This window comes from Pelodiscus sinensis, chromosome 13, assembly GCF_049634645.1.
Source record: "Pelodiscus sinensis isolate JC-2024 chromosome 13, ASM4963464v1, whole genome shotgun sequence".
Classification (NCBI taxonomy): Eukaryota; Metazoa; Chordata; order Testudines; family Trionychidae; genus Pelodiscus; species Pelodiscus sinensis.
Genome location: NC_134723.1, coordinates 2,351,996 through 2,374,217, shown reverse-complemented (window position 1 = coordinate 2,374,217; position 22,222 = coordinate 2,351,996). Strand labels below are relative to the sequence as shown.

At 47.5% G+C, this 22,222-nt stretch overlaps 1 protein-coding gene across 5 annotated transcripts in view; it reads right to left on the bottom strand.

Annotated features, from left to right (window-relative positions):
• Positions 1-22,222, bottom strand: part of ENOX2 (ecto-NOX disulfide-thiol exchanger 2) — a 37,229-nt gene that overhangs the window by 3,334 nt on the left and 11,673 nt on the right. For 3 of the 5 annotated variants that reach the window (XR_012895626.1, XM_075896654.1, XM_075896656.1), the window contains exons 3-14: positions 20,543-20,665; positions 18,971-19,126; positions 18,483-18,689; positions 17,009-17,242; positions 16,022-16,234; positions 14,258-14,364; positions 10,429-10,543; positions 8,196-8,377; positions 6,474-6,581; positions 4,627-4,683; positions 2,346-2,466; positions 570-655 (exon numbers count right to left, since the gene is read on the bottom strand). Coding sequence is in view for 3 of the 5 variants with exons in the window: in XM_075896654.1 (XP_075752769.1) it covers positions 570-655; positions 2,346-2,466; positions 4,627-4,683; positions 6,474-6,581; positions 8,196-8,377; positions 10,429-10,543; positions 14,258-14,364; positions 16,022-16,234; positions 17,009-17,242; positions 18,483-18,689; positions 18,971-19,126; positions 20,543-20,665 (1,709 nt within the window). In the remaining 2 variants the exon portion in view is untranslated. Of the gene's footprint in view, positions 1-569; positions 656-1,553; positions 1,745-2,345; positions 2,467-4,626; positions 4,684-6,473; positions 6,582-8,195; positions 8,378-10,428; positions 10,544-14,257; positions 14,365-16,021; positions 16,235-17,008; positions 17,243-18,482; positions 18,690-18,970; positions 19,127-20,542; positions 20,666-22,222 lie in introns of those variants that run through there. The other 2 variants (XR_012895627.1, XM_075896655.1) reach the window with 2 other exon arrangements.

Here is a 22,222-nt window from a genome sequence, read left to right as displayed (position 1 = left end):
TCTTCACCGAGCTGCTCACTCCTTCTGGAGTGAGCCCAGAAGTGGAGGAGGCAGCCTGAGGAGATGGTGATCAGGGGTTCTGGGATGGCAGGAGCCAGGTCTGAGGGATCTTTCAGGTGGAAAGAGAGAGGACGGGGCAGGGTCCCAGCCATTCCTAATCTCTCCGGTGAGAGGGGATGGCCGAGAGGTCCTGGCCAGTCCTGGTCTCTCTAGTGGGAAGGGGGAAGAGAGTCAGGTCTCTCCAGTGGGAAGGTAGCAGAGTCGGGGGGGGGGGGGGGGGGCGTCCCCAGCTGGTCCTGTAGATCTGGTGGGAGCAGTGCAGAGGGGACGCAGATTCCAGCCAGTCTCTCTCCCTCCCCCACTGGGCTGGGCCTTGGAGATGGGGAAGACACAGCTCATGGTGACCAGGCAGAGTGGTGCATAAGGTGACGATGGCCTGGGTCCTGGGACGTGAGAGTAGGAGACCCCGCCCAACCACACAGAAAGACAAGCACTCTCTCGGATCAGGCCTGTCCAGAGAGTAACCCTCCTCCCCACCTGAGTCTGCCCAGAGACCCAAGCACACCTACCTTGGCGTCCAGCCGCTGCAAGTAGGAACAGATGTATTCTATGCTTGCTCCAAATGGGTGAACATGGAGAAATGTTGAAATGATGCCTAGAGAGATAACACAGTAGGGGTCATTCCTGTGAAGCAGCTGAGAGCACCAGCAGCTCAAGAGGTGCTTTTCCCTGCATGCACTGTCCTGGGGCCTGGCCTATGTGCTGCAAAGTCACGAGGAGCAAAGTGTTTCCTTGGGCAGCAGCCGAGGGTGCGTTTCCAGAATCCCTCAGTCACACAGACAACTCTAAAGTGAGTGGGAAAGCTCCTATGATGGGCAACGGGACGTACTGTGCAGTGCAGCAACAGGTCTGCAGCGACGTGAGGAGGCTGGGCCCTCAAAGCGCCGCAAAGAGACAAAGTGTGGGAGCGGGGGGCATAGTGGCAGGCATGCAAATTCATTCCCAACACTGTGATGAAGCAATACAGGCAGTGACCAGCAGGAGCAGAAGCCGCTATTGCCGGTGCAAGCAGGCAGATTGACCAGACAGGCCGTCAGCATGGCCATGAGGCAGTGCGCTCAGCACCAGAAGCCAAACCAGCCCAGGCCCATGAGACCCCAGCATTCCTGATCGCTCCCAGTACCGATCTTCAGCCTAGCAACCGGGACTAGCACACGGCCCAGGTGGTTACGCAACTGCACGTTCTGCACTCCTGCCTTTGTGCAAAAGAGGCAGAAGACAGGCAAGCAAGCTGGTACCCGGGATTTATTCAAAAAGCCGCTTCCAGGGTGTGTCATGGGTCATTACAGAGTCAGCCCACTCTCCTCCACCTTCGACTGCTACAATGTTAACTGGTGCTGAGAATGATGCCCCGAGACTCTGCAAGATCCTGAAGTGCCTTCTGACTCAAAGATGAAGTTATGGGCACTAACGTTTTAGTGGTAAGTGTATGTTTAGTGATCTGGGTGCACACCGTGCTCTGCCCATAGTGATATGGAGCATCATAAGAGAACCTGCTGTACAGCAAACTGCCCGGATACACCGAATCAACCACTCTGCGGTGCAGAACGACGACAGGATCAGTCACTATGAGGGATGTTAACAAACGCTTATTTTTGTAAACGTGTAACTGCTGAATTTTTCGATGGGGACACGTTTATACACAAGGGGCAGGCGTCTGGGTCTCTCCATGTACTTCAGAGCACTGTCAATTGGAGAGAAAAGAGGAAACTTCATAGCAGCAGGTTGTTTGGAGAGTGTTTGAAACCACACAGAGGTTTGGGATATGACAATATGCACCAGGGAGACAGAGGTGCCCTTTCTAGATGACGACTCAGAGGTGTGATGCTAGCTCTAGTCCCCCCATGACAAAGCACAAGCTAATGTGGTAAAAACCCAGCAGAGAGTGTGCAGGCCATGGGATCAAAGGTGGGTAATGTACACAATGTATCAGGTGAGAGTTACTCACATACCCAGTACAAACATGCACAAGCATACAGCGTGTGCCCCCAGGGGACAAGAACACATCTGGATACACAAGAGGCCTTGGTGTAAGCATCGCACAAAGGGTGAAATCCTGGCCACACTGAAGATACTGGGAGCTTTGCCATGACGTCAGTGTGAGCAGCATTGTGCCCAGGGCCTACTACCGTGGCAGTGCGTGAAACTGAGGAAAGAAACCCAGACAGTTAAGACTGAAGAGCTGCATTTTCACTACCTGCTGAGAGCATCTCTTATGGCATCTGAATCTATTTAGCATGGGCAGAAACATGTACGACAGCCTCCTGTTAGCAGACATCCTGTACCTGGACTCTCACCTACTAATAAAGCTTCTCGTTCAGATTTGACGGGGCTACAGCTCAGAGTCCTCTCGAGCGGGCACTCCTTCTCCTGGCTAGACGCACAGATCCTGGAAGTATTGCTCTCCTGAAAACACAACAACGTCCACTCCAGACCCGCACAACACAGCAGTGGTTCTAGATAGTAAAATGCTGGCAAGAGTTGCTATTTTGGTTCTTCTGGTTCAATGTGTCTCACTTAATACATCATTTATCTCATGAAATGCATCCAAAAAACCCACAAAACACACAGGATGTGCAACGGAGAACACCGGTCATTTTGCTGTGGGAACTTCCTATTTGCCTTGGTCAGTTCCTCCCGCTGTTAAAAAGGGTGTCCTTAAGTACTTTGCATTTCATAGACTATTTGCTTAAAAGTAAATCATAGATGGAAATATTAAGACTAATAACAACAACAATACTAACCTACTTCATAAAGCACTTTGAGAGCTATGAATGAAAAGCATCATCAAACAGCTTGATATTACTAATCATTAGCATTGGGGTTGTTTCTCTAGGTATTAAATTCCCTGAATAAGTCACACTGGGATTGGAAAGTCAAGCTGGGTAATTTCCAACTCATGCAACCTCTCCATTAATAAAGATCTTAGCAGGCCATAGTAGGCTCCTAGGGTGTGTCTCGACTACATGGCTCCATCGACGGAGCCATGTAAATTAGTTTACCCGGCATAGGCAAAGAAGCGGGGATTTAAATAATCCCCACTTCATTAAAATAAACATGGCCGCCATGCTGTGCCGACGATCAGCTGATCAGGCACAGCACGGAAGTCTAGACACAGATTCGTCGGCTGGGGAAGCTTTTGCCAACCGATCCCTTATGCCTAGTGAAACATGGGTATGTCTAGCACAAAGAGACATATCAAAAAGGCCGTGTAGGAATAGGAGACTTTACCCTGTCACCTGCTGGAAAATAACCTTGCAAAACACAAAATTTCGCTAAGCTGTTGGAATGAGCTGGGGACAACTTTTTGTTTAAGAAAATAGAGAAAGAAGCGATTGGGGAAGAGCCATTTTAGATTTGATTCTGAGAAACAGGATTTTGGTTGTAAATCTGAAGGCAAAATGTGAATTTGAGTGAATATGATCATGAAAGGATTGATTCCACATTACCAAGGAAAGGAAGGAGTGACAGACGCAGGTTAAGAAAAATGAATTTCAAAACAGCAAATATAACTGCTGAAATAATTAACTATTGTGAAAAGTTTCAGAGGGGCAGCCGTCTTAGTCTGTTTCAGCAAAAACGAAGAGTCCTGTGGCACCTTAAAGACTAACAAATTTATTTGAGCATCAGCCTTCGAGAAGGGCTGCAGCAGGGGAGAAGTGTTGGTGGGAGGATGGGAACGTGGCTGTAGCAGGTGGTGAGCACTTGTTAATTTCTCTCCAGAGGAGCCTCCAGCCCCAGAGCACCCAAGGAACCAGTGACTATGGGAGGCTCTGCAAACTGCACTTTTACTGTGAAACAGCCATCTGTGGTATCTGGCTACCCCTGCAATTAGCAGTAAGAAGAGGTTCTTTAAATACATTAGGAGCAAGAGACAGACTAAGAAAAGTGCAGGCCCTCTCCTGAGGGGGAAAGAGAGCTCATAACTGATAATATCAAGTTGTTTAATGCCTATTTTGCTTCAGTCACTAAAAAGCCACCAGATACTCAAACCAATTAATATTAACAAAGGGGAAGGAACAACGGCCAAAAAAAGGAAATATATTTCGATAAATTAGATTTCTTCAAATCAGCAGGGCCTGATGAAATTCATCCGAGGTCAATTAAAAAACTGACTAGCTGAAGCAATCTCTCAATTATTAGCCATTGTCTGAGAGACGTCATGGAGACTGGGTGACGTCCCAGAGGGCTAACATAGAACCACTCCTTGAAAGGCAGTGGAAATTATAGACTAATCAACATAACTAATACCTGGAAAGATACTGGAACAAATTATTAAATAATCGATTTGTAAGCACCTAGAGGATAATAGGGTTTTAAGGAACAGACAGTACTGATTTGTCATGAACACATCATGCCAAATCAATCTCATGTCCTTCTCTGACAGGGTTACTGACTGAGTGGTTGGAGGAAAGCAGTAAACATGATATAGCTTGATTTTAGAAAGGCTCCCAGGCCAAACCCCCACTTTCGGACAAGTTCTGCTGCCGTTTACAAATGAACCATCATCACTTCCCTCCGCAAGATGCTCTGCCTAAAACAGCAGAATGGCACACGATGACTTACATTTCCTTGATTATCAGCCACGTCTCTCTCCTGGTCCTCTTCAGCTGTTCTCTCTTGCTATAGTCAATTACAGAAAAGAAAAGGGTTACGCTCTCTGGCAGTGGTGGTAAAATAGCAGCTTTGTGCACTGATCTCTGCAAATGAAGCTCTCAAACTGGAGCAATCAAATTGAGATTCAAATGCTTTAACAACCAGAAAGACAACAGTGTGTAACCCTGCTCCAGTACACAGCACTAGCTAACACACAGGGGAAGGGAGAGTTCTCATGTCAGGGAGGGTCCAGACAGGATCTGTGTCATCATTGTCCAACTTCATCGGCTGTACTTAGTGAACAGAGCTGGGTGAGGCCTTCCCCTCTCATGAGGATGTATACACAATGGCTGTCACCCTCCCACCCAGTACACAGACAGCGCGCGAAGCAGGCAATGACCAGCCAAGACAGTCCTTGTGAAAACAGCTCAGAGCAAAGAGTGGAAGGAATATTTCGGGAGAGGCGCAAACAGAGGAAAAAGTCAACAGAAAATCAATCCATTAATTCACAAACTCCTCCCACTTCCCCTGCAGAATCATCCATTTCACATTCATGTAACAGAATACAGAGGTGTTCATGATGCAGACACCTACCTGGAAGAGGCGAGGGAGTAAGAGTCATCTAATTCTAAAACAATCAATGCCAAACCTGCAGAATTTGGGGCTGGGATTTGTAAAGGAATTCAGTACCAAATAATGGGGCTCAGACACCTAAACCCTTTGCAAATGCCAGCCTACTGCTGACAGCTGTCTTTCTGCAAAAATGACAGTGACCCCTCCACGTGATGGCTTCAAATTGGCATTAGCATTTGCATAACACTGAACAGCCCTCTATCTTCACAAACATAAGTCCTGCGCTAGCTCTGCAACCTCCTTATAGATTCTGCAGTACTGACCACACAAGCCAGCATCTCCCAGAGGGGACCTCTGGCAAAATTGTTTAGTTGACACTTTGCATCACACTCAAGATGAAGTAATAACGCTGTACAGCATCTTGTTCTGTGAACATATTCACTTTACCCAGTACCCGAGATCACAAAATCCTCGTCAGTGAAATGCCTTATTTAACTGAGCCATTGGCAACAAGACGGCAAGAAAACAAATGACTAACCAAGAGAGTCGGAGAATAGGGATGCAATTGACAAGTCAACTATCCAACAAGCATAAGCTTATCAGATAGTGCTTCCCCGCCCTCGCTGCTCTATCAGAGGGGGGAGCAGGAGCCAGTGCTGGGGGGAACTGGCTTAAAAGCTAAGCCTAAACCTAAGCAGTCCCACCGCGCCTGTTCCTTTGAAATGTACAACAGCCATGGGCGGGGTAGGGAAATTCCATCAACTATTCAATTAGTTGATTAATCAAAATTTAACATCTCTATCAGAGAGTAGAAATACAACATACTAATAATGCACAAGCTTTCATTCTAAAAAGCTACTTATAATTTCCCTTCCTCGCATATAAAGTAAATGCAAATATATTGTATGTAGCAACATTGCTGGAAACCTTAAAATCACCCACATCTTTTAGAGAATGTAAATCAGAACAGACCTTTAAATGCAAGTTTAGATTTACTGTGGATAATGTAGATGTGTTATAGACTCAGACTCAACTTTCATGACAAACCACATGGATGTTTGAATGGCCGTGTAGGCCCCAGAAATGCAAAGCAGACCACTCCCACCCAAGCCAGGCCTAGGTCTTCTCCTGACCCTGTCCCCTATGCTGCACAGAATGAACTGTGATGGGCAAAGGCCGCAAGAGCAGCCAGAGTCTGTTCCTGAAATGTCCTACAGAATCCTGGAGGCCTGAGCTGTACATACCTGCTCCTTAAGGGTTTCTAACAATGTTTCCATTTGCACTTTTTCTTCCTTCACTTTTTCTAGCTCAGTTTCTCGTTTTTGGTATTCATCCTGCAATTTCAGAAGATGCTAGAAAAGAAAAAGGCCAATTCAGAGCACAGCCTGACTTTCACATGGCACTGTTTTCAAGACTGCGTCACAAGCGGTTAGACAAAGACATGGGGCAAATTCAGAACAGTTTTGAACATTTTAAACACAAAAATAGAGGCTGTAAAGTTCCCACAAAATCCCACAGCATGTGTAACGTGCTGGAGTTAGGGAGGTTAGCGCTGTAGCTGCAAGGGGCTCATAGCATCACATGTTGTCACAGCCCTTCCTTATGTTTCCCACCACAAACACCCTTGCTGTGGGCTGTTGTATCATTTACCCATGCACCATGCTGGAAGAGCACCTGCCTGCAGGGCCCTCTTGCTGTACTAGAAACCCAGAACGTCCCATCACCAAATACAAAACCAGCTCGTAATTCACACTTGTCCTGCACACCCGAGCTAATAATAAATGAGTGTTGATCACGGAGACGTTAGCCATGGATCCCAGGGATTCTGGTAATAGGTTTATATTTTTGACAGATGCCTCACTTTTCCCCTGTGGTTTTCATCGCTCTGTGCAGTGGCGAGGATTAAAGCTGTTCTGGGGGCAGGGCAGGACACACGAGGGGTGTAACTGTCTGGGGTGGTATGAATTGGTCACTGAAGGACTGGCTGCAACTGACTCAGAGAAATGGAGGCTCTAGAAACGCAACAGGAACCAGAATGGCCAGGCTAGTCACACCTAGCAATCCAAAACCAAGGGTCCCAGATGGACAGGGCCATCCCTAGAAAGCGTGGGGCAGCAGGTGCTGCCAGGACACTCCACCTCCTGCCGCCAAAATGAGTGCAGCGGGTCCCACAGGTTCCCTCCATAGGATGGTTGAAGCAACAGCCATGGGGATTGGAAAAGGGGCAAAGGGTATCTGAGGGGGGAAGGGCAGCTGTGGGTAAAAGGGGAAGAGGTATCTGAGGTCTACCCCAAAGCAGCTGGATCTACAGTGCAAAAGATTGGGCTCCAACTTTGGGTCTTGGCTTGACTGAGACTCCGAAACTCTTCATTCACAGAGTCCCAGCAGATTGGGGTGCAAGATGGAAGGAGGGCTTGGGCTCAAATCCGCCAGTGTGAGCATACTAGCAGTTCTGGGGAGAATTATAATTGTCGCCACAGCACTGCAGCCTGCAGGGGTACTGCACAAGTCTCCCACAGGAGCCTGCCTTGGCTGAATTCACTGCAAGAAGCTACAGACAGAAACAGGAATCACGGATGTCTGAAGATCCAGTTTTGGGGGGCACAGGTGTGGAACGGTTTAACCCTTTGGGTTTGGAGACTCAAAGGGGTCATGTCCAAGGGACTGATTACAGGCTGGGGGGCGGGGGGGGGGAAGACCAGCCATGGCATATTCCAGACCCCTACGGACCAGAACTAGCCTTGCAGATGATGATCAGTTCACATAACCCAGGTATTGTATTGGTTTTGTAGCCCTAGAAATGGCAGACAGCTGCTTGCTTTTGAATATGAACTCCCAAGCTATCAGCTGGCGCTTCAGTTGGAAAAAAGGAAAGTGGCATTTTGAGTGTGTGCAGTTGCTCCCGTTTGTGAGCTGTGGAGAGAGGCTGCGACCAAGGCCATACCGACAGGGAAGAGTAGCCTTACCTGCTGCATTCCCTGCAACGCCTGCTGCAGGAGTTTTAACTGCTGCTCTCTAGTTGTGTCTTCATCTCTGTTTGCTTTACCCTGCTCTTGCTTTAACAGCTCCACCTCATTTCGATAGGCATCCAGCTGCCAGCGCAAGCTGTCGTTTTCCTCCTTCAGGGCCTCTGTCTGGGACAGCAGTGCTAAGAGAAAGATGCCAAAAGAAAAAGAGTTAAAAAAGACAAACAAAAGTAATGCACGTTCAGCTCCCAGCCCTGCCCCAAAGAATGACCTCGGAGCAGTCACTTAGGCCCAAATCCTGAAAAGGTATTTCAGTGACTAACTCCCATTGGACTCAAAGGAGATTGGGAGCCAAAATACTTCAGAGATCTGGGCTTCCATCCCTATCTGTAAAATGGGGAGGACACAATGTACTTCTTCCCAACCGCTGTCTGCCATGTTTATTTAGACTGTCTATTCTTTGGAGCCAGGGCTATTTATCAGCATGTCTGCATGGTAACTAGTATCAAGGGAAGCCTCTAGGTACCATTGTCTTACACGTAAGTTATGGTACTTTGACAGCACCATCAGTTATTAAGACTTCCATTTTAAGACACAGTTTTCAAGTGCATAGAATTTTACCAAACTTTATCCATCTGAGCTGAAATTTTCCATGCCAGGCACCTGCCCCAGAGAGATTTTGCCCCACTGAAGGTATTGACAAACCTGGGGAAAGATATGTTATACCAATGTTCAAAAGTTCTGGTGAGCCTCCATTCAAACGCTAGCACCACACACTTTGGAGCCAGCTTAGAAATCTGGCAGGGTATGCGGCCTCTGCGTCAGGGATGTGCATTTTGTCATCCCCATGAAAATCCACCCAAACCTGGCCAAGCTACAAGGCTTTGAAAGACAGAAGTTTGCACATGCTCAGTAGAGACATCTTAGATTTTAACAGCCAAAATCTCCAAGAGCCTGGCCATGTTCTATCCGGCAGCTGAGCAGGCAATTACACCTCCAGGCCAACATGGAGTGATCCGGAGCAGGGAAATCAGAATGGAGGAAAGGTTAGACTGTCTCTTCCGTGCTCTCAGCAACCCCTCCTGCCCCCACACTACACCCACACAGTCCAGGCAGCATGGCGGAGAATACTGCCCAATTTGAATACTGGGAGCAAGGGGGGAGAATCTAAATAGGGACAAAAGACCACAAGGGATGCTAGTGGAGAGACAGGAACTGGAGCCGGTAGGAGAGAGAGGGAAATTCAGGCTGGGAGTTGTGGAGGAGGAGACTGGGACTGGCTGAGCCAGGAGACAGGGCCTGAAAATCAGTAGGTGGGAGGTGATGGCTGTGAGGAGACAGATCTGATGCAGAAACAAGATGCATGAAAGAATTGGGACTGGCTGGACTAGAATGGGGACAAGGAGTTAAGGACTTGGGGGGGGGGGGCAGGAAATGACTGAGGAGAATGTGGAGAGGGAAACAGAATGTGGAGAGGGAAACTGGTACATGGAATCCAGAAGAGAGAAGTCTAGGAATTATTGGCCATAGAAATAGGATCTGGGACAAAGAGCCAGGAATGAGGAAAAGGGACTGAGCTAGGCTAGAATGGAGGGGACAGAAAGGTCTGTGAGATTGAAAAAACTGGGAGATACACAAGTAGGGACATGATAAAACTATAGAAATATCAAATGGTTTAGAGAAGGGAGACAGGGAACTGCTATTCTCCCTGCTCCATAACACGAGAACATGACACTCAAAGTGGCAAATTCAAAACTGACACAAATACCTTTCAATACAAAGTGTGGTTAGTATGTGGAACTCACTGCTACAAGGTGTCACTGAGGCCAAGAATTGAGCAAGTTTCGAAGAGGAATTTCACGTGGTATGACTATCAAGAACATCCAGAGTTGCAATCACTATTACAGATTTTGAATGGCTATAAAACCTCCTCATAGTGCCTCACAGAGTGGAGGATTCACTCACATCTGCCATTGCAAGGTTCTTACGCCTCCTTCTGAAGCCACTGGTGCTGGCCACAAGAGACTGGGCTAGATAAATCTTGGCTTTGATGCAATCTGGCAGTTCCAGATTCTGTTCTCCAGGAATGTGATGCTTATTAGCCCAGGGATAACCAAAGCCCAGTATCCAATATTCCTGAGGTTTGGGGCTTCTAAATCCTGGCTCCCCAGGGAATTCACACACTGCAAACACAACATGAAGATGTATTTATCATCCTTAACAAATGGTGTACCTGACTCTTCCGTTTCTTTCGCCTCTGAAGGATCTTCTATCTCATCGTCAGACATTTCCATTTCCTCCTCACTTCGAATCCCCATTAGTTCATCATTATGAATGTTGCGGATTTCCTAAGGTTTAAAATGTAGATCTTTCAACATGAGGTAACAAGCCACTTGTTTGTTTAAAGAACAGAACCAGTGCTACCAGAAAAGAACATGTGAGGAGCACTTCGCTGCCCCCAGCCACATGACAGCAAAGACCATTCATGTTAGAACATTCCTGGGCATAAAATATTCCCAACCTCCCCAACGCACACCCAGCACTGCCCTTCACCTGAATTGTTGCCTCATCCACTAGTTCCCCGATGTGCACCTTGCTCAACACTGCTTCACCTCCCCACCACTCTCCTCAGAGGTGCCCTGCCCCCCAACACACACTCTTCACACCTGTCAGTCACAAAGCAGGTGTATAAAGCCATTTAGTGCCAGTCCCAGTCCTGCAGGCTGGGAGAAGCCGCTTCTCTGGTGTTGTATAGTACTGTATGGCTTAGCAGCTGAGAAGCAGCCAGGAACCAGAGCTGAGCCACAATCTGAACATCTAACTGCTCACAGGAGGAAATGGTGAACCTCTCGAAGGGGGCTGGATTTGGCCCCCACCCCACCAACGTGACACTGGAGCAATGGAGCGATGAACTATTACTGCGGTCCAACTGAGGATCCAGCTGAGGGCACGACCACTGTGTCCATTCAGCCATTCCCAACAGTGGAAGGTACGAAAGCCTCCTGACGGCCACACTGCCAAGTGATACCCAGGAGATCAAACAATGGTGCCTACCACTGACACATCAGAACTCAGTCAGCTCACAACACAGGAGGGTTTCATACAAATGATCCACCAGAGGGAATGTTCTACACCTGTGCTAACCTCTTACTGCAGCCCACAGTCCAGGGAGTACCACACAGGGAGGCAGAGGGAAGTGTTTGCAGAAAAAGTTGGGGCAGCCATGAGTATGAGGCACTCCCACATGTGCCTGAGGCCACGCTGATCCTATTTCTGTGCATTGTGCTTTTTAGCATAGTCCCATTCTGTGCCCCATGCTTGCACTGCCTGCCCTCAGCCTGTGTATGATGCAGTCTACCTGCTCCCCTCGCAAACCTTCCTCCCTCCTTCCCCTCTTTCAGGAACTTGTCCTCCCGCATCAGGTTTGTAGCTAAAGGGGAAGGAAGCACAAAGGCACAGCCAACTTCTGTGCGCCAACTGGCCTCCGCCTCGCCCTGGCCTGGCCTCTGCTCTCCTCGTGGGATGCCAGAGCCAGCCTAGCCTGCAGCTTCTCAGGGACAGGTCATGGGCTTGACTGCCCTTGGCCTTGTACTGATTTGCACCTAGAATGGCGCAGAATGGCAGCGGTTCACCCCCACTTGGCACGTGTGTAAACGTCTGCCTGCGCCAGACAGAAAGACAATGGAGAATCCAGTCCAAAGCTTCATAAGAGCGGAAAGGACAGACTGGGTCAGACCAAAGGTCCATCTAGCCCAGCATCCTATCTGCTGACAGTAGCCAATGCCAGGTGCCCCAGAGAGAGTGACCAGAACCCATAATCAAGTGATCCCTCCTATGTTGCCCATTCCCAGCATGTGACATTCTCTCTGCAAAGTGTCACTCACACCCAGGCTGTGCCGTCTACAGGTACAACATCTCTACAGGAACCACGCAGGAAGAGAGATGGGTAAACGTGTTCAGGATGCCAAAGTTACTTACCAGAGTCCAGCAGAGGTTGCAAAGCGCCCCTCCTAATGGCAACTTACCAGCAAGAGCTTTGCTAAGACGGAGCGACCATAAACAGTGACAGGAGAGAAAGCAGACGAGTCCCAATTACTCAGCAAAACAAGAGGACAGCTACCCTGGCCGAAAGTGCCACCAGGTGCCAGCATATCCTGAGCCCTTCGGTGGCTGCACTCAGCAGCAACACGTTGCAGTTCTGAGCGCCAGCGGGCCCGCAGAGGCAAAGTGCTGCATAGTGCCCACAGCATAGAACAAAGCCACCAAGCCACCGCTCGGACCCTCACGTTTCCTGTCTGCTGAGCTTGGCGGAACACACTGGGCACTCTGGTGCTACGGCTGCTTTATTTAGAGTAACTAGATCCAGGACTGAAGAATACAGACAACGTAGCAGCCCCCTTAGTGAATAGAGCAGCCACACTGCTTTGTGTTATGCTCTCCCTGCACTGCAATAACCTACCTTGGGGGAGTCTCCATCACTGGAAGGCATTAGGATAAGACTGGCTGTCTGAGAGCTACTCTAGCTCTGTGAACCAGGGAGTCTCTAACTACTCACGGACAGAGACCTCACCATCATGCAACTCACATCAGGCTGGACACATTAATTGCCCCAACACTCTGTCAGAATCTGAGAGATCATATGCCAACTGAGAACATGCTGGTCACAGATATTCAAGTGATCTATGTGAGGACAGTGTAGAACACATTATAGATGTGTGATGCCAGTGAGAGGAACTGCACACTGCAAAGGAGACTGCTTTGCGCAGACCCAGGACTGGAGAGGCTCTTGGTGTCACCATGCAAGGAGTAGCCAGGTTGGTGGAAGTCAGGAAGAGGCTACTGTTCTGTGAACAGGCTGCTGGTGTCAGGGCTCAGAGGTAAAGCAGCACAGCACAGAGGCACCCAGTGTTCCAGGACAGCCAGTTACACAGCCGCTTACCAGCCTGGCCAAAACCCCATAGTGTAGGGCCAGGCAAAATATGGCCCGTGGGCCAATTCTGGCCCTCCAAGCTCTCGGATCCAGCCCACGGCCTGTGCATCTTTGAGCACCATTGCAAGCTGGGGTGGCGGGAATTGTTCTGCGTGCTGTCCTGCCTCCAGCACAATCTTGTAACTCTCACTGGCCGGAACTCAGAAAATGGGAGTTGCTTATTTGCAGAGGGCGTGCAAAGTACCGCCCCCTCCAGGTTCTCAGCACTTAAAGCAGCACATGGCCCCTGAGGTGGCATGCAGGTGTGGGGCATGAAGGGGCAGAGCAGATAGGGAGTCTGCCTGAGGGTCCCCCTGAGCTGCTGGCTGGAAGCCACCTTTGTAAATGTCTCCTGGCCAGAGCCTGTCTCTGGCACTCCAGCCATCCCTTGCCCCAACCCTGTCCCCTCCTCCTGAGCAACTGCCCCACATGACACAAACCCTGCGCACCTCTGCTCCTGTACCCATACACCTCCCAGATGACACAACTACCTCCTCTTGTTGGGGGTGGTTTAATTATGCCAACAGGAAAGCGCTCTTAGGAAACCTAACAATGACATCGTTGCAGCTATACAGCTGTGCCGCTATATGGTCTCAAACATTAACACAGCCCCCATTACATTCTATAGGCACAGAAGTATGGTGATGCCTTCAGACCTGCTGGATTTGTTGCAGATTTAAACATCACACCTCTAAAGACTGATAAGGATGAAAGGATTGTCCTTGTAAGATTCTCTCTGAGGCCACCCCCAGTCTCCACACCAGTACAGAAATTCCTACAGCCCTAATACCACAACAGAAACCACAGCCCAATAGGTACTGTACACAATACCAAGTGGCTTACAAAGCTCAATTTAGCGTTACTGGGCCTGTGTTCACATATGCGGGATCTCTCTCCAGCCAGAGAAAACAACAAAACCCATTACCTTAGTTGCAGCAGACAATCTGAGTAAGGTCCATCTTGCACCATTTCATGAAGGCGGTTTCTGTTCATGTGAGCAAAGTGCTACTAAGTGGCCAGCTAAACTCAAACCCAATACCCCGTTAAGAAAGAAACTGTACTCTGCAGGAGCTAACAATAAAAAATTACCAACCTCGGCTTGTTTGCACCACACGCTGATGTTCTTACGCTGAGCTTTCGTGAAATGGTCCCAAGCCTTTTGTTTGGAGGCAGAACGGTAAACAGCCACTATCTGCTCAACTGTAGTGTGAAACCAGCAGTCAAACCGGGGCAGAATATCATCCAGAGAATGCGAACGAGAGGAGCAAAGGAGTAAAAAAGCGGTATCAGGCAGGTGGTTTGGCTCATCTTTTGTTATAACACCGTACTGTGCCGGGGCCATGCCAGGAGGGAATCAGTGCCCAGAAAGGGAAAGACGGGACTCCAGAAGGCCAGAGCCAACGTGTCTATCAAATTATTAACAACTGGAGAGGCAGAGTCACTCAAGAGAACAAAAGCAAGACGGGGTTAAATGCAGGAAGGATTCACTGTAACCAACAAATCAAACAGTGGATTTCCCAGGAATCCAGCAGACCAGGGCCCTGCACTTTTTCGATTCCTCACAACACAACATGGCCAGCTTTCATATTGAGTAGCTGGCAATATGGATGTTCTTCTGTCCTGTTGTTTCAACCCAGTGCACGGAGACATGATTTAGCAACTATAACACGACCCTCAAACACAGGGCAGGGACCTCCGCCACAGGGCAGCAAAACCAGAAGGCTCTCTTCTTTCCCTGGGCACTCACCTGTCAAATCAGGGCTCCGGAGACATTCTTTCAAAATATCTTTTCCACCAATGCTTGGAGGAGCTTTTAAAGGATGTATGTGACCTCCCTCTGCAAGGAGGTAGAGGTCACCTCACAACAAGCAGCACAGCTAGGCTTGTCTTTGTATATTTGGCCTGCTGGTGTAGGCATGATTCTCATGAAATAAAACTCTGTGTGCTCAATGTTTAGACCAACCAGTGCAGCTGTGATAAGAATACTAACGGGTGTGTTATGACGACTGTGTTATGACGACTAATTACACAACACTACCTGCTCTCTTGATCTCTACTTACTCTACCCTGCATTCAATGCCCATATTTGTTTATTTTAACCATAGGAATGTAGATATCCATTAAAAAAGTTAACCAGTTAAACAGTATAATTGTTTAACCGTGTAGCTGGGAGCCAGCCAACCCACTATGGGTAAGGGGGCTGTTCCGGCCAGCCTGGGTCTCACCGTGCCACAGGCGGGAAGCTGCTCCTCCCTGCTCGGCCAGCCGGTTAACCGGTTATAGAGTAAGCATGCTGGTAAGGCTAATGCTTACCGGGTAACCTTTTAAATCCCTAGTTAAGACTAGAACAAAATCTGAAACAAGATTCAGCATGAAAAGAAAACCAAATGCACAAGGGCACTAGTTTAAAATTTGGTCTTACCTCACCTTTAGAAATTAATTTAATCTGCTATTTATGAAACCTCTTTCTACCACAAAGAACTTTAAAAAGACTCTGTTACCGCCTACCTTTGGAGAGTCACTCCTGAACACTGCACCGAAACACTGGGCTGCTGGGGACTTACCTTGACTGCACACAGGGGCAGAATGTTAGGCATTGCTACAACAGAATATATTTGAGAGAAATAATGAGGGATTCATTCCCCTGTGCGTAAATGCTTACTCCACACAATAACAGAGTTATGGAGATAAAGACAGATTATCTGTAAATTAACTGTATTTGTCCAGCCACGGTGATGATTTTTCTGGGGTCTTCCTGTATTTGCTTTACTCCCTCAGAACAAAACCAAAAAACCTCACAGAAGCTGTTCCCGTCTAGTAATGCATGAACAACGTTCAGTGCTGAAGTACTACTCACACTGGACTAGAATCCCTGAGAGAGCAAGCTTAAACTTCTCCTTGGCTTCCTCCATCTCTTTCTCATGCGCTGCTTTCTCATTCATCAGTCTGCGAACGTGGCTGTTAGCTGACTGGATCATAGAGTAGAAGTTGTTTGCACTTCGCCTGTTCACTTCCCCTCGTTCTATCCAGGTCACCAAGGTCTGCACTGCTTCCAAGAACGTGGAATCATCTGGGTCAAAACGGAAAATCTTTAGACCAGGCAAATTTGCAGTCATTTCCCGGGGCCCAGCTAGTCACGTTCCCAGCAGTCAGCACTGAATTCGATTCCTCACAACACAACATGGCCAGCTTTCAGTCAGTTCATCTCCTTCAGGTCTCGGTCTTCCTTTGGGACCCAGGGTGGATCTCTGAGACTCACTCCCCTGGCCAGGTCTCTCTAGTCTTCCACTTCTAGGATACTGCACCCGCTCTATACAAAACAGCAGTCTGCCCTTCAGTGCCCAGACTCTGCCATCCCTCGGATGGCTGGGAAGGGAACCCAGGCCCACGATCTACTCTAGATTCCAGTCTGGAAACTTAATTAACACTAGCAATGGTGGCCTGCTCGTTCCCAGACCATGTTGCTCTTCCCCTGGTCTCTTGCTAGTCTTCCTACTTCTCAGCTCTGATTCTGGCTCCACCCTTCAAATTTCCAGCCCAAACTCCTGCCTCTCATCACAGACTCAAACCCAGCTCCCTTCTCTTGGTCCCCTGCAGCCCTTTTCTGCTGACAACTTTTAGGTTTATACCAGCCCCAGCTAGAGTCTGTCTTCATTCAGTTCTTCCAATCCTTGCGTCTTTCCCAGGTGCAGCCGACCACTCTGCCTTGCGAGTGGTCAGCACCCCACTACAGGGTACCAGGTGGCATTATTGTTCTGTCTACTAAAGGAAGCTACTGAGATCTGGGTGAATTTTGTTTCTTAGTATTTGCTACGAGAACCTACCAGTCTTTAGAACTACATACCTTTCAGCTTTTCAGCCACAATGCTGCACTCATGGTCAGAGTAGTGGACAACAGGGGGTGGAGAAGGAGGGCAGAACCTCTCCTCCTCCATTCTTCTGCGATGACGCTCCTCTCGTGCCAGCATCCGCTGTTTGCATTCCCACTCATACATATCATCCCGCGCCTGTGCAAAATCCACATGGAGGCGGCCAGTATCCTTTTTGTCGGTGCTGGAGCCTAGTCTGATACGATAACCTAAAGGTCACAACAAAACAGTCAAAGACAGCTTGTAGAATAACTGACCATTCTGGCAATTGGGCCTCTAGCTCACACAGCTCTGCAGAGACTGCCCACTGGTTCCACAAAGCCACCCCATCAACCAATCACCGTGGATGTGGTATAGTGCATAATGCATCTGCAGCTTCTCCTGCCAGAGAGGAACAGGGACAGCAGCTAGAGATTTAAGAGTAATCGTCATGTTCTAGGCAGGATTTAACATACAACTTTCCCTCTCTGGCCACTTGCACATGCCATACATAAAGTAGCGAGCATTGGACCAGAAACAGCAGACAACTTGTGCATGTGACTGAGCATGCATGTAGAATGCACGGAGAACATGGAAACCACCTTGGGTCCTTCACACACCCTTCTAATATTCTGCACAAACAACTAGCACCTTGCAACCCGATGGGACCTGAGTGTTGAGTTCAAGTCAGGTCTCTCAGCAATACATTCAAAGGGGCATTGTGTAATCTGTGATAAAGCCTGGGAACATTATAGAGGAGAAACCTCATCAGATGGAGTTCAGCAAGCAAAGGGGAACTTTCCAGTAACTCCTGACATTAGGAAAGCTTCCTTCATGAATAGGAGACATGTGCGGATTGCAAAAAACCCAAAAGAGACAGGGGAGTGGTCCTCAACCTATTCGCCACTGTGGGCCACATCCGCACACTATACGTACACCTAGCATGGCCTTCAGACAGTCACATGGCCCCAGCTGTGCACTGGTAAGGCTGCAGGTTGAGAAACTCTGCTCCAGAAGATCAGTTTGTCAAGATGACTGCTCAGTACTGCTGGAGCTATGTGTGTTATAGGAAAGATGCTGATGAAACCCCCGGCCCTATTTAATGGCTCCATCCATCTGAAATATTTAAATGTTACTGCTTAAATGACCCTCTCTCTTTCAGAGAGTTTGCTGGAACAGACCCAGTGGGGCATCAACGCACAGGACAGGGGGATGAATTCTCTTCCAGTTCCTTACCTCATCCTGATAAGTTGCAGAGTTTTGTGGGGATTGAAACATCAGGAGGCACTTTCAGACATTTAAACCAGCATGAGGCCCTCAAATTTCACAGCAGAAAGAAAAATAATCACAGGGAAAAAGAGGAAATACCTATCCAGACAGCAACAGGCGATCCCATGTATAACTACACAGAAACCGCTTTTTCTCTGTCCCAGTTTCCAAAACCATCACTCCAAGCAAAGGTGTGCCTACCCGAGAGATAGAGAGCCTTGTCCACCATGAATTCCTCAGCAAAGCGGATGTGGCAGAAGTTCTTTTTGCTCTTCCGAATAGCTATGATCTCTCCACACTGCTCAAAAATCTCCACAATGATCTGCTCGGTCCCGTTTTCTGGTAGTCCTCCTACAAATACTGTCTTGCACCCTGGGGGCCTCTCTCTCGTGGCAGGAGGAGGAAGATCTGCACATGGAGAGGGGTAAAACACAGGCTGTTAGAATGTCAACAAGTGCTCCACTTACCCACCTATCACTCCTCAGAGCCAGCCACTGCTTTAGCAGCTCTCACTTGACTGAGTACTGGCACCTATGGTGATCAGCAGGGCCTACCAAGCAGAACTTGTTCATAGCTTGTGTATGCTGGACTTGCAGAGCCTGAATAAGGCTAAGATGGTCAGTTATTTTTAGTCCTTCTGATGCTCCAGCATACAGAGGTGAAGGGCCAGAACACAAGCAGAGTCTTACTTGGGTTGGGTGGGAAAAGGGTGCAGCTTTTGCAGTGAATAATCTCCTTTACTGCTGGCATGTCTGGACGAATGGGAGGTGGAACTATCCCCAAGCCGGGCATCAGGGGGTTGATCGGTGGGATTCCCGTCATTATTCCAAGGGCAGGATCAAAGTCTGAAATGGGGGAAATAAGGAAGACCGTTATTTATTATTTTTGCTGCTATTGAGCCGTTTTAACCAACTTAAATGAAAAAAGCACAGAGTTTCCTTGTCAGCCTTTTTTTAAACTTTCCCTTTATTTTCAGTAGTTTATGTTTTCACAGTTCTGTACTCTATTTACTTTTGTGTGTGTCTTTGATGTGTCTTGTCTCTTTCCATCATACCTGGCCACATGTCTAGCCCCAGATATCAAAGACCCAACTCTCTCCTATGAGAAGTATTGTATTATCAATGCAATCTCCTACAGCATAAAACAAACCAGATACAAAATCAAATTAAACAACACAGACGCCTGAGTGTATTATTCATGTTTATAGTTAATTCATTACAACCTCAATAGTAACCACCAGAGCGCAGAAAAGTCCTGGAATTAGACTGCGGAATTTAGTTCCAGCTTCTTGCAAAGCGGATGAGGTCTTGGCTATAGATGGATAAAATGAATTTAAGAAGCTAGAGATATTTGTGTGTTCAGTTTGTTCCTTTCAGGAAGGTGGATTTCACCTCAACCAGCCTAATTTTAGATAGCTTCCAGGGGTAGCTGAGTTAGTCTGTTACAGAAAAAATAACAACAAATGGTCTGGTAGCACTTTATAGACTAACAAAACATGTAGATGGTATCATGAGCTTTCGTGGGCACAGCACACTTCAGATGACCGGAGTTATGAGCAGGGGATATGAAAACTGGAATAAATAGGAGAGAGGAAGAGAAAGAAAAGAGGAAGGGGGGTGGGAACAGGGCATCAGTAAGTATCTGGAGAATGGGTACTTAAACCAAAGCAGATAAAGATCAAAGTCAATAGATAGATTGCTGAGACAGGAAGGATACCGCTCAGAAAGCTGTTAGCACCTTCAGTGGTAGAGTCCCCACCAGCCTATATCTCAATTGAGTCCATTAGCATGTGAATTGAATCTGTGTATGTACTGTAATTCCAAGTTTTCCCTGTGGATTTAGCTTGAAGAGGTCTGCTCTTCTGAATGATGTGCTGCATGTGTTCTCCTCTGTCCACAAGGTGGCAGCATTTCATGTGCTGCTCCAGTATCATGGTTTATTTTGTGTAAGATTGTGTGACAACCCACAAAAGCCAGTACTGGATGTGGCTTGGATGCTGGCCCCTTGTAGCTTTTCCTGGCACAGCTGGTGACTGGTTCCTGTAGACTAGTTTAATTTTCCTCAGCATTATCCAGCCATGCATCTCCCAGGGCTGCATTTCAACTAAATTCATTTTTTTAAATCAGCACAGTTTAGACTCTTGCCTCTAAATAAGTCATCTCACACTGTAAGGGCATTTTAGGCATTCATCCCCTTTGTGAGTTGAGGCAGAAATATATAATAATGTTGGTAAACGCCTAGAAAATAATAAAACTGCTTACCTGGCAGTAGTGGCTGAGCCATCCGGGCCATGCCTAGACTGTTCATTGCAGTGGCCCATGCAGTGAGGTCTGACATAGATAAGCCCATTGGAGTGGATTCTGCATTCAGATTTCTAACACCATCTGGTACAAGGAGAGGTTGATTAATTCTAGCATTGGGAACCTGGAGTAAATCAGCATCATTAGACAGAGCTCACAACTAAGCTAGGGAAGCTCCCCAAGCCAAAAATCATGACATTATAGCACCTATATAAATAGAAAAGAGATTCATGTGGTGATAAAGCATCACATTTCATGTCACAGGTACACATATATGAAGCCTGTCATATACCAGTTCTCTGCTGTTCATGTTTACAATAGTCCCTCCACTAACTGTACAAGTACAGAGCCTTCTCCAAATGTAGGAGTTCTTCAACTTTACACTCTTCTGAAAAAAGAAACAGAAGACGAATGTGCACTTTAATTACTTATTTTATAGTTGTCAAAAACACGCTGTTACTTGCTTTTCCGTCTGTTGGCACAGGAAAATTCACACAAAAGGGGATTCATTTACTTACAAGGAATGTCTTTACATCCCTGTCCACCTAGCAGCTGCAGCAGCAGCTATTGTGAGCCTGATCAAGCCCTGTGCAATGAGAGTCGTTCCTCGCACTAGGCTTCAGCCAACTCACAAGCCAGGAGCTGGCCTGGTGATACTCAGAGGAGATACATAAATCTCACAGGAGATACAGTAACTCAAGTGTGTTCAGTGTCACCTCATGGCTTGGAACTCTCCTCTGCCTGACAATGGTGACAAATTCCACAGGCCTCAGATTACTTCAATCTCTGCTCCTGCTTCAATGTTGACCCTGATCTGGCTCCAGCTCAGCTCCCAGCTCCTGCCTTTCTCCAACCTTGCTCCTGTCTCCTGACACCAAAGTTTCATTGCTACCACTCCAACCTCAGTTCCTGACAGGATTAAATTAATTGTCCATTTGAAGGCTAATAATGGACAATTTGAATTTTCCAACGAAGAATTAGGCTTTCCCAATTATGGGGCTTTTTTCCATTTGTAATGGCTTTTAACTTATCATTGGAAATAGCAACGTTTCGTCATTGGCCTTGCTATCAGTCAAAACTGGCTTACAAGATACTTATTTTATTGTATATTTCTATTCACTATCTATTTTGCTGCCACAGAAAACTAGATAAACATTTTTAGAAGCTTTTATGAACATTTTCAGCCAATCTCATGATTTTTGAATTACGACTTCAAAACTATTATTAACATGGAGGGTGTTGAGTCTGGCACATCCACTTCTCCAAATAACGATACCTCAATATCTGGTACATATCGGAGTGAGTTTGTGTGTTTGTTCAAGAACTCCTTCTAAACGATAAGAGTTAGGACGACCACATTTGGTAGGCAGCTTCCTCTTATCACAACTTAGAGCAAGGCCAGGGGTTGGCTGTGTCAGGACAATGGGATGTGCCTGGAATGGGACTGAGTATCATAAAATCATACTAAAAAGAAAATCAACAGGGAAGTGAAAGGGGTTGGCTGGGGGCACCTCTCCCTGTCTAGGACTGTCCCACCCTTGAGCCTCCCACCCCCACATGCCCATTAGGGAGGGTGCGTGGGTTAAAGCCCCCCCTCCATTTGTATGGGAGCATTATTGGTCATTCCCCTTCCTCAGGGAG